Below are 12,579 nucleotides of genomic sequence, written 5' to 3'. Positions count from 1 at the left end.
TGAAGACCTTGGTAGATGTGAGCCAAATTTTAATGGGTTGTTAACACGAACTCACTCTACACTTCTACGAAGTTTCATCAGAATTCATTCAAAACTGTTTGAGCTATTGTGTGTACAGACACAATGACATTCATGCATGCTGACGCTGTCAAAAACATAACCTCCTTGGCAAAGGTTATCTTTAGCATTAATACAATTTTATTTTAACATATCCATAATTAAACCTTAAAGAAATAATTCTTTAAAATATATTTTGACCATAGAATTAAACATGCTACCAGTTGTATGTTTATAGTTTTCAGTGTAAGGTTTAGTGTGGCATCACTGTTTCTAAAGACCTCATATGAGTGCAGTGACTCATACGAGTGAAGCATGTGTTTGGCTTTTGTTTTCATAACGGGAATAAATGGTGTAGCCCAAAGCTTTAAGCATTTCTTGGAAACAGTTTGATTGGCTGGCTTTTAAAAACAGTAGCATTAAAGTATATATATTGCTTTAAACAGAGCATTCCTCTGCCTCTCTATCATTAAAAACATGGCATGGCACTTTAATTACCCTAGTTATAATAAAACTTTTAAAATTATAAAGCACAGCATAAATCAAGGAAGTAAAGCCCCTTGCGGTTAAAGTAATTGAGAGGCAGGGTTCAAAAAAAAGTTCAGGGGTCATGTAGATGAACTATAAAAGTCTTTTGCCTGAAGAGAAATAGAACAAGTCAGCCGCAAACCGCAGCGTGTTTTAGATATTTACTCATGCAAAAGTGCTATAAAAACACTGAAAGCACTATTTTAACTTCTGAACAAACAACTCGGCACAGAATGTTTTAAAGCATTGGACACAGGCTTATATAATTACAGCTCACAATTTGGCAGAAATGTACCATCCAGTTGGATGGTGGCTGGTGGATTTAGTAAGCAAATGAAGCATGTACTCCTTCAATTTTCTGTCAGAAAAAGAAGTTGATTTTGTGACGTAACATTTTCATTTTCAAGTTTGTTTTATTTTGCTGACATGTAATAAGGCAATAGTCAGTAATGGGCAGTATTTACAAGGTGCTGACAGCAATGCACAACTTTAAAAATAACATGCGGACGTTTGCTTATGTCGTGCTGTTGCGAATGATTGCATCAGTAGCACAGCAGACGTTTGAAGTGTCTCTATATTTACATTTCTCTTTGTATTGTAGAATATGCATTTCTTTTAAAAGGTCTAATGATCTTAAACGTTGTTTGACGGAGTGGGTCGTCACTCGTGGAGTGGGTCATCATGGGTGTGTCACATGTTTGCCAGCTTCAGTCTTCAGCGACAGCATGCAGACAAAACAGTTTTATAGCTATCATGTGGGACAGCGGGCCTCAATGACCGTATATTCATCTGCTGAAAGTCCCAGCGGTGATGCCTGCAGACACTGCAGGATCAAAAGGATCAGTTTGTTCAGGTGAGGGGTCTGCGTGTGTGTGCTTTTTAGTTACTCAAGAGCCGCGACAATAAAAACGGAGCACAAACAATGTGTTTGCACAGTCAACCTGAAAAACACACAAGTCCCTAGTTAAATACAACAATTGGGATTAATGCACTCATAATAAATCAGTAGACAGCTGTTTTCTTCCTTTTGTGTTTACATTCTTTCTTCTTCAGTTAACTTAAAAAAAAAAAGACCATAGCCGTTGGCCTCTTTTTTTCATATACAACATATATGCACATTTATTTCACTGCTTTAACGTGACCAGTGGAAAGGAAACATATTGAAACAAATAAAATCCAATCTAAAAACCTACTGCTCATATGCCCTTTTTAATTAAATTTTTTATTTGAGTTCAGTTTAATTTCACATTCTGTTCTGTTTGGATCAAGGCCTTCCTTTGATTAATCAAGTGTTTGACAATAGCTCAAACACAATTAGAGCTCAACCCTCTTTGTCTGTTCCATCAATCAACATGTTGCCCACAGTCTAGTGAGCCTCCGGGGTCTTTTTTTTTTTTTTACTTGGATTGGGCCCTCTGGATATTTCCATTCAAGTCAAAGAGCAAGTTAAGTCATCTGTAGTGTGTGTGTATGTGTCTGTGTGTGTGTATGTGTGTAAAGATGAAAGAATCATACTCCTGCATGTGTCAGCTAAATGAGTCAGGCTACATAGCTGACTGACCACTCCTGATGAAAGAGATTATTTTTCCCTTTGAAAAACTAATGGATCCAGACTTTCTCTTTGCACTTTAATTGACTTGAAACCACCAGCTGATAGTATCAGCTACTCCACCAGCTGATACTATCAGCTGGTGGAGTATGCCCGAGGAACAGAAGAGTTATTCCCACAATCAAAGAATTGTAAAGCAAATCTGTAACCAGCTTGGGACTGAGTGAAGTGATGAGATAAGTTTTGTTGAGCACTGAGTTATATGTAAAGCAGCAGAGGCACTGATCAACCTTATCTGTGATCTGCTTAGGAGGATGTTGTGTGTGCAGTTAATTGGTTACCATCAGCATAAGCAAAATAAACCCGGTTTATGTGTTTAATAATTTACATTCACTTTACATGGCTTCAAATTAGGTTCACCAGCTGGGTCAAATTTTAGTAAACTTGTATTACCAGCAGGGGGCGCCAAAATACAACAGTGAGATTTCTGCCTGCCTACGTTCATTTTCACTTTAACCCTCAAGTGACCAAGCTCTTTATGTGAGTGGGCTGATTTATGGTTTACACACACACACACACACACACACACAAACAAATAAACGATCATAGGTCTGTGAGCTATGACTGCAAACAATACAGTGTAGTGAAGAGAAACTGAAAATTCCACTAAACATTGAACAGATACCTGTAAAATTTTCAGGAGTAGACTGACAAATTTGTGCTATGCAGAATGTTTATGAAACAAAATCACTAAAGCACATTTCATCTAGCCAGGATGGTCACTTCAAGGTTAAAAGACTCAAAAACAAATCTTTTTGTTGTTGTTGAAGAGCATTGTTCAAGCATGCGTGCTTTAAATGCTGCTTCTTAATAGACAATTAATTATTCTTGTGAAAAGAAAGATAATTATTTTCAAAATCATTAAAAAAACTCTAATGAACCTTACACCCTTATAATATCGTGTCAGTCCTCATGGATTCAGTTTACAGTCCTGAATCAGGAAAAATGTGTCACATATTACTGTCACTGTCACATGACACCACCTGACCTTTACTGGAAGTGTTTTAGGAAGCCTGCACACATATGGTCAGACCCGGTGTCCCTCTGTCTTCTTCATGCTGCTTTGATGACACTCACATGTAAACCTCTTGACCTGTAGCTGAGCCTCATGTGACATCACGTTGTTACACAGAGCTTGCAGATCATGCTCCTTTTCAGGATGAATGTGGATAAAATTCTTTTATAGAGATTTTCCCCTGAATATGTTACCTGTGTCACTTAAAAAAATCTATGTGCACATGTGTAAACTAGGAGGTGATACACTGAAAGTCTTGCTCTTTATTTTCTTCTGGGGTTGATGGTTGCGTTCAGTTTGAGGTTGGAGCTGCAGTTTCAGACTGGAACCTCTACGGGACGCCATGCACCCATCATTGCACACAAAAAGGCGTTGCCCGTCTCCCGTGACTGTTTCCCTGCTTGTTAAGACAGCCGGTACCCTGGAGTCAAACTTATGGAAGTTGTGCTTGCAGTGCCTGACTGTCAGTACGACTATGCACGAGAAAAATAAAATGAAATATAAATAAATAAATAAATAAATACAGCGGAATTTCGGGAAACTCGTTTGTGTGGTGAAACACTGGCAGCTGAAGCACTCAGTACATTTTGGTGTGGATCAGGATTGTTTTCTTCAAAATTGCCAAATAGTGCATTGTCTTTGGCCCAGAATGAGCTCCCCGAGTCTCTCCTTATAATAAAGCTTGCTATGATATTTAAAACGTAAATCCTGTATTGTAGTAAATGCTACTGTGCATATTTTGAAGTTATTCATAAGTAATAATGACTATTCACCAGTAACAATCCCCAGAGCCGCACGCACACATTAGTGGTAACAGGCTGATTGTGACTTGAGTGATTTATGCCTTTGTGAGTGGATGGACGTACACTTTTAATTGCCAAAAATAACACGGCACGGTGCTTAAATTCTCGATTTGCTATGTTATATATTAAGGTAAAAAATAAAAAATGTAACAAAGCGCATTTAGAAAAGAAAAAAAACGATTTCGAAAAGTTGCCTTGCTTTATTAAGTAAAAAAGACTTTTAAAAACTGTTAAAATTGTGGTTTATTGAGGTCTAACTAATGTTTACGTTGCTTCTGTACTGCAGACAGAGTTGCTTACTGTGGGGCAAATCCCCGCAGACTGGAATCGCTGTTATTGTGATCGGCGACAAAAAAATACATAAACGAAAACGTGAAGAAATCGAAAAGTGGGTGGATTTATGTGCCGGATGACATGGCAGGGTCAAACATCAGTTAAGTGGTTAGATCGGGTTTCAGCATTTGTTTTTCTTTCCTTACATATTAAAGAATAACACACTGAAGCTGTTCAACTGCTGAACACTAAATATGAAGTATGAAAATAATGCGATGGTGCGTTTTTACGCCCTTGGTCGGAGGCATTTACAACTAAACACGGAAGACAAAACCAAAAACCAAGGTGTCCGAAAATAGAATCAGATACACAAATGCGAAGTAAAACACATTCCTGCTGACACGAGAAAAAAAAAAAACTGCTCAGTTTTCCCGAGGGTTGACACTCAGAGAGAGAAAAAATCAAAACGCTGCGCTCTGGTCGGCACGAAGCCAATAGGTACAACGGGAAATGGGAAATCAGGGTGGGGGTTTTGGAGAGGGCTGGACTTCCAGGCAACCAATGAGAAGGGCGATCAAGGTGCCCGTTAGGAGGTTATATACTCCAAAGACTTACTATGAAAGCTGTACATTTAAACGGAACGGTGCGGCGTGCATAGGCACGAGCGTAAGAATTAGGATACACACACAAACGCACTTCGGGCTGAACAACAACATCATTTATCAACATACCACCTCAGCAGGGATCAGTCTATCACTTTGGATTCTTTTTTTTCCGGGGGAAATTTGTTTTTGGAGATGTCCCACGTCCAATTATCAACCACGCTAGAGAGGCTGGTGGCCAGGAAGACCTTCCCTCTCCAGAGGCGCACCGGAGTCTGCCGAAACCTCTTCGGACCGGTGGATCACGATGAGCTGAACCGGGAGATGAAAGAAAAATTGAGAGAGATTTCCGAACGGGACCAACAGAGATGGAACTTTAATTTCGAGGCCAACACCCCGCTGGATGGGGATTACGAGTGGGAGGTGGTGACTGCGGATAAGACCCCGGTGTTTTACCAGGACTCTGTGCAGGACGGCAAAATCCGAGTGCCCGTGCAGTCACCCCCGGATTCTGCTCTCCCGGAGAGCCCTCGTGCGGACGCACTGGATCGTCTGGCCGTGCCAGAGAGCAGCAGCTCTCCTTGCGCGGGGGAGATCAACCAGGAGAACCGCACAGACAAGATCAACTCAGGGAAAGCGACCACCAGGCAGCTCCCGTGTGTCAGGCGCAAGAGGACGGCCGCTCCTGACAACAACACGCACATCACAGGTAAATTCAGCGGCTTTCGCATTTTGAAAATCGAGCCTGCTATTGGCTCCTATACCAGCATCCACACCATCCTTCTGTCCTCCCGCTGTGCGCAGCGCATCATTTCATCACGACCCATAAATCCAAATTCATTTCCCCCCTTGTTGTTTCCTTTGTCACAGACTTCTACGTGAAACGAAAGAGGCCTGCTGATATAAAACCGAGTGACATGACCGCCTGTCTCCTCTCCAAGTCTCCAATCCAGGTGGAACAAACTCCGCGGAAGAGGATCCGCTGAAGGTATTTTCTAAACGAATCAAAATTGTTTTCTTTTACACACTTAGAGGAGACAATGAAGCTTTATTATAAATAGAGTAACAGATTCTCATGTTCAGCATCCTGGGTTCTGGGGGGGGGGGGCAGTCTTTGTGTGTTTGTTATGGTTTTTACGCTTTAATTATTGCAGCGGATTACGTGAGCCAAAAGGCACAGACAGCCTTGTGTGTGTGTGTGTGTGTGTGTGTGTGTGTGTGTGTGTGCAAGGGGGGTGGGGGTGGGGGTGATGGGGAGAGACTGCGGTGGTGAAATCGCAGTAGTAGTGATAGTAGTTGATGTAGTAACACCAGCGGTTGGGGGAGGGGAGGGAGGGTGTTCGTGCGTCACGATGTGGCGGGAAAAAGGGCTCGGGCAAAGGGTGACGCCTTCTGCTGAGTGCGAGTCTCAGGTTTCCACAGAAAGCTGACTCGCCGTCTTTCTTAGGAATAGCCGGGTTTTTTCCTCTTCTTCTTTTCTCAGAAAACTTATTGCGTTTTGTTTCTTCCTCAGGTGTTTTTTGTTCTTTTTGCACTATTTTCCTGCGCATTTTGAGGATCACGGGAGACTGTTTCTCCACCACCCCGTCAACCGACCCACCCACCCAACCAACTGAAACGCAGGAGAGAGAGAAGAGGACGGTGTTGGGGGGACAAAGACGTCCGAACGGTCGGCTGTGGCTCGATGCGCCCCGGCGGAGCGCAATCCGAGCTCCTGACCAGGCTCAGGACTCCGAACGGTTTGGGGGTGGGGTGGGAGGGGGGGCAGGAGAAAAAGAAAAGCGAGAGAGGAGATTTCTCCGAATGACTTATATCCAGTACAAATGTAGCATTTCATTGTTGCTTTTGCATACAGCCACTCGACAGTGTTAAATGTTTTAACATCTGTGCAATTCTAAAAAAAAATTTCTTTAAAAGAATCGTCTACACTGGCCAAAAGTGTACAGCTTTATAGAGACAATACCTTATAAATGTTTATTTCTGTTCTCGTTTGTGTATGCGTGCGTGTTTATTATTATTTGTTTTCCTTTTGTTCGGTAAAATGTATATTTTTTAAGTCTATTCTAACTTATAATTTATTTATGTTCGTTCATATTTGATAAATGCCTTGTTGATTTAGCCAAAGGGCATATTTTGTAATTTTAATTTTATTATTTACATTTTTTTCTTTTGAAATTTTGTGGGGTTTTGTTTTTGGTTTGTTGTTCTTAATTTTCGCAATCATGTAGCTTCCTCATATTAGTCCCACACTTGAAAAAAATAGTTTTCTTTGTATCTCTGAGCCGGTTTAATTTTGTATGTATTTTTTCTATACAAGTGACCTAATTATGTCTTGCGAATGACGTGAATAAAAATTTCTTTCTTCCACTTTAATTTTAAACACATTTGTTTGTGTGTTTTGTTATGAGAGTAAAAAGAAAAAGGAAATTGAAACAGAGATAGGAGGCAGATGACGTCTTTGTGTGGTTGCCACAGAGCTGCCATCATCAGCGGCCGGGTTACTTGTGAAACTGCATCGTGCTCCTCGATCACTCTGAGATTGGGTCACTCAGTTGCAAAGTTACACAAGAAACCCTGCGAAGAACACACATGCTGTTGTGACAGACATGTCTACCTGATTTTACCTTCCCCCCGGTGGAAGTGTGTCCTCTTCACGCAGACTCTTGCGGGAGGAAAACGCATTGAGTCGCAGCCGTATGCTGCTTGGCAGCTGCGGGATATAAGGCGAGGATTTAAAGGCCCTTTCGCTCCCTAAAAGAAGCAGCAGCTGCCTTTGGATCCCGCTTTGTCTGCCACGAAGACACCCCCACATCCACCCGCACTCGACAAGCCCCTCTAAAGACCCACTCACACACACACACGCACACACACTGTTTACCCCGGCGTAGATACACCGGGCGTGGAGGCCACCTGCCAGAGCTGGAAAAAGAAAACTACTAGTCTTTGTAATTGTCCTCGTCTATTGAAACAAACCATTCAACAGGTCATACTTGCAAGTTTACCCTTAATTGAAAGAAGCCAAATGCGGCGTCCGTGTGAATACGCTCCGGGCCCTTTGGGCTGTTTTCACAAGTAAATAAAGCCACATTTCATAATTTTCCACAAGTTTCTCCCTCGTTTGAGCAGCTTTGACTGCGTGACACGAGTGTTTCTGACAAAAAAAAAAAGGAGACTTTTGATGGCCAGAGTGACTTTGTCATTTCCATGCAGCCATAAGCTCTGACGGAGCTTGTTCTGATTTCCAACACAAAGCGCTCTCCGGCTCCATTCTTTCTTTTTTGTTGCCATATGGCAAATCCATGTAGACATAGCCAAGACCTATTCAGTCAGCCACAGAATGTCCTGCATCACGGAACAAAAGACACTTTGTCTGGCTGGTCTATTGATACGAATGGGCGAAAAAATATTATAATTAATCTATGGCTATATCCAGCTAATTAACGCCCATATGCCCACGGGGAGCTGCGGGGGCCATTCAGCCGCAGTTTTAAATTCTCAATAGTTTACATGTTAAAGACAACAGCTGTTTATGTGTTACTTTAATGAAGTCCCAATGTTGGAGACTGGACACATTCTGGGGGCTCAAATACCCCACCGTGCTAAAAAGGGTCATCTTCCTTTATTTGTCTCTGCAGCTGTGTAACTATATAAAATTTGTCGCAGTAAATAGAACTTAAATTCGTTTTCGTCTTTTCAAACAGCTATTGAACTGGATCCATTATGGGACAGGTCACGGGTTAAAGCCTGAAAATCAACTGGTAGACTTCTGTTTAAGCAGAAATAATAATTAAAGTAATAATTATTTGTATTTGAAGTATATATATAAAACATTAAAACAATTTTATACGACTACACATAAATAATAAGCTGTATTATATCACCTTTCATTCATCAGCTTCAAGGTCAACGCCTAAAACTGTGTTAGTGGATGTTTTACAGTTTGAGCTTCACAGAAATTGCTGTTTGGCAGTTATGACTTCATTCAATTGAGCCCAGATATGATGGACATAAAGGAAAGAGATGACAGCGAACATACAGACCCCATTAACATGAATATCATTAAACAGCCAGCTGTTGATGGAGAGAATCAGCCTCAAGGGCCCTACACTCTCCCGTCTGACCTTTAACTCACATCAGATACATTTGCCTCAGTCACGAGCAAAACAGTGCGCATGTGCTTCATTAGGCCCCACAATACACAAATAAAAATGTAGCTTTCTTTTTACATTAGCTATGAGCTACGTGATTTCTGTGATATAGCACTTTCGATCATTACACAAAAAATACTATAGCAATTTTTTGCGATGTTGTTATATGTTGAGCATTACAATTTATATTCCGATTTATCACCATTTTCTCAAATCTTTAAAGAAATAAAAGCAGATCTTACTGTCATTTATCATATTACAATTATGATTCAAAAAACACCAACAGACGAAACAGGAATACATTTTTATTCGTCCTTTAATGTGACTAGACAATAAAAATATGTGCGTTGGCCAAAAGAAAATTATAAGTCTGACTCTTATTTAATGTTTTTTGATTAATTAAGTTAAGTCAAGTTTTATAAAATTGAAGGTTTGGTGGGCATACGGGTTAGATTCTCGCATTCGTGACTTTGTTATAAACTGTATGTTATAAAATGCGTCGGTGTTTTGTTTAAAAACGCCCTGCCCTACTGTTTTCTATGTGCTTCTTTAGTAGGCCTATATCTTATTGGTTTCGAGCAATGTAGCAACCAAAAATATAATTCCAGAGAGCACATTTTCCACTCAAAACACACAATTAACGGGGCAGTCTACAAAGACTGCAATTAAATATAGAAAGGAGGAAAATCAGCCAGGGGGAATTAGCATTTTCCATGACCATCTGGCATCGGCGCAGGCGACAGGGAACAAAGGCAAGCTGGATGGAGAGGAGAGGCGAGTGTGCCATCGCATTGACCTGCAAATGAGGCTTTGTCACCGAGTTAAAGCTCCCTGACCCCCTTTACCCCCCTTCCCTACAAAACACTTTTTTTAAACCTATAGTGTGACGAATGGGGGCCTAAGTCCAGGCCTGTGTATGTTTAAGAGCTGCAGACCAAAACTGTCAAAAGAAGGAGTTATTGAGAAAGTGCAAACAGTGCAATATTGCAGGTCTGTTCGTCTCTTTCTCATTAAAATCTGCGTGTATTTCAAAGAAAACACAAGTTCAAATTAGTAGTACAGCTGTGTTTATGTTCCCTGCTATAAAATAATTATAATTATTGAACAAACACGAGGCTTCTTGGTTTATGTGTGGATAGAAATGCAAAAAGAAAAAAAAAGAGTGACTCTCGATAAGCTCTGATATATTTTTAGGCCTTATCGATCTTTACGCATGAGCAACTCTTTCAGGGGTCTCTGCATTTTCTCCTGCGCATGGTGCGATTGCTTGTATTTAACGATTTTATCTATCTATCTATCTATCTATCTATCTATCTATCTATCTATCTATCTATCTATCTATCTATCTACTGTTTGTTTCCCCGGAAGCTTGCACCCTGTTGTCTTCAGTGCGATCAATAGCAGGAGTGCTCTGTGCAGAACGTATCTGGGGAATGAATAAGTCTTGGACAGCTAGCTGGGACACCTGTCCTCCTCCACTGAGTGCGGATGAGTGGAGTGGGTAGACACGCATGTGAAAGGTGATTGTATTGTTGTATAGGGCAAATGGGCTGTTTGTGTGTATGTGTGTGCACGTTGTGTGTGGGGGTTAAAGTCTTAAACACAATGCTCGCCCAGTTAGAACAAGCAGTGGTTCTTCGTGGACCGTTTGAGTCACAAAACATCACGTACAAGGTGAGATGCAAACAGCCTATTGGAGTGCATAAAAAGAGGCCTCGAACTAAGTTAAAAATTAATATTGAGCCAGTTTCACGGGTTTAAAGGAGAAAATTTACGTGAGTATTCTCACGATGATACCATTCAAAAAACAAATACCAAATAATATCAGGGCTGTATTTTTTTATTTTCATGCATTTGGTGACGACACCACAGGGAATTTCCGTACAACAAGAGAATTCACAGAAAAATGTAAGTCATGTGACTTTCAATTTGGACGCTACCATATGCAGACATGCCCGTGTTTCCCCCTTTCCTCCCTCCTGTCCCTGGCCTCCCCCCCCCCTTTACATCCACTCAGTATTCATGCCTGTAGATAACAAAGAGCACGGCTCAATCCACGCAGGAGGCGGTGTGACAGGGAACTCGTGGCAGCTTTTCAAATATCTTCTTTCTGTGTCTCGTTCTCTTTTCTCTCTCTCTCTCTCTCTCTCTCTCTCTCCTTTTTGCATCACGACTTTGGTCTCCGGTGGAGGAGGCGGAGGGAGGTGAGGGTAGAGGATGGGGTGGGAGGGGGGTGTGACTCGGGCTGGCACCTCAATCTCTAATTCACTTTCCTCTCCGCACGCATCAAGGGGATCGGATTTAATGCTGCGCAGAAAAATAAAGGCTCCTCCTTCGCAATGTTTCAAAACAAGAACGAGGGAGTGGCTTTCTGAGGTTTTGGACTAGAGTCTGGAGACATGTGCAGCACAGTATATAGACGATATCAATTTGATAAATATATGTTTTTTGTGGCTAATCTCAATTTAGGAATTTTGTAGCTCAAGGCCAGTTTCAAGTGTGTACAGGAAGTACAAGTTCAGCACAATTCAAGTAACGATAAAAACTCCTAATCACTATAATAAAGTTTAATATGGGATTTTTATCATAAATGTTAAATATATTTTTTAATCTTGTCAAATTGAATATTTTCTTCTTTTCTTCCTTCTTTTTTGTAGGCTTGACAAAAAGATCTTAATTTGGCAGATTGATATAAACGTCTCATATGATGCTTCTCTGACTAGAGCCCACTGTGGGTTGTAATTTTAAAGGTAAACATTATACAAGACAAAAATAGTGTAAAAGGTTTAAGGTCTAACTTAAAGCCTCTCTGTTTAAATAAAAGCTGGCTTGTTTTTCCCCAGAAAAGGTGAAAAGGTCCACCACGTCTGGCACCACAACAAACCGTCTTCATTCCACCACTAAGAGGCTCAAAATTAGTCACAGTGTTTCTCACCACATGCCGGTCTCAACCTAAATAAAAGCAAAATCTCTATTTGTCTTGAGTTTGTCTTCAGGCGCTTATGTTAGGTGCACACAGATCAGACCTCTATATAACATGTGTCTTAAAGACTTGGAGAAAACAGCAGTTGGATTTGTCCAGCTGGAAAAGCAAGTGTAACTAATAACATTGACAATGGCACAGTACCATTAAAGTGTCCCTGTCAGCCATAAGAATGACTGAGGCACCTCAGTACAATACCAGGATTCTTGTACTGGCTGAAAAAATAGAATGGAGGCATAACTGATGATGTTAGTTACACCAATGTCATATTACTCCTGTGTAATTGTACTGTTGCTCCTAATTTCTAAAGTAAATAACAAACAAATTGACACTGGTGTTTCATGTTTGCCTGCTACACTGTCTGTGTTATAACTTTTTCCTGATTGCTTAATTCCTTTAATAATAATTAATTCAGTAATGTTATTATCAATAGCACGCATCTACAATCTGCTAGGTTGTGCTAAAACTTAGATTGTGGACGTGTGATGTGGTTTCCATTGTTTGTGTGGCCAAGAACAGTGTTAAAGCTGAGCTTGGCCACCATAACCAAAACTGCAGTAA

General features: G+C 40.9%; 1 protein-coding gene across 1 annotated transcript; it reads left to right on the top strand.

Moving 5' to 3' along the window:
- Positions 1-343: 343 nt before the first annotated feature.
- Positions 344-7,267, top strand: LOC100711644 (cyclin-dependent kinase inhibitor 1C). Its single transcript, XM_003443927.5, has 3 exons — positions 344-5,596; positions 5,758-5,875; positions 6,401-7,267. The coding sequence occupies exons 1-2, from the start codon at positions 5,083-5,085 to the stop codon at positions 5,871-5,873; spliced, it is 630 nt and encodes a 209-aa protein (XP_003443975.1). The 5' UTR covers positions 344-5,082; the 3' UTR covers positions 5,874-5,875; positions 6,401-7,267.
- Positions 7,268-12,579: the final 5,312 nt, after the last annotated feature.

The sequence above is a fragment of the Oreochromis niloticus genome, linkage group LG7, assembly GCF_001858045.2.
Source record: "Oreochromis niloticus isolate F11D_XX linkage group LG7, O_niloticus_UMD_NMBU, whole genome shotgun sequence".
NCBI classification, from domain to species: domain Eukaryota; kingdom Metazoa; phylum Chordata; class Actinopteri; order Cichliformes; family Cichlidae; genus Oreochromis; species Oreochromis niloticus.
Note: the sequence above shows the minus strand (reverse complement) of the source record. Positions and strands in the feature narration are given on the sequence as shown.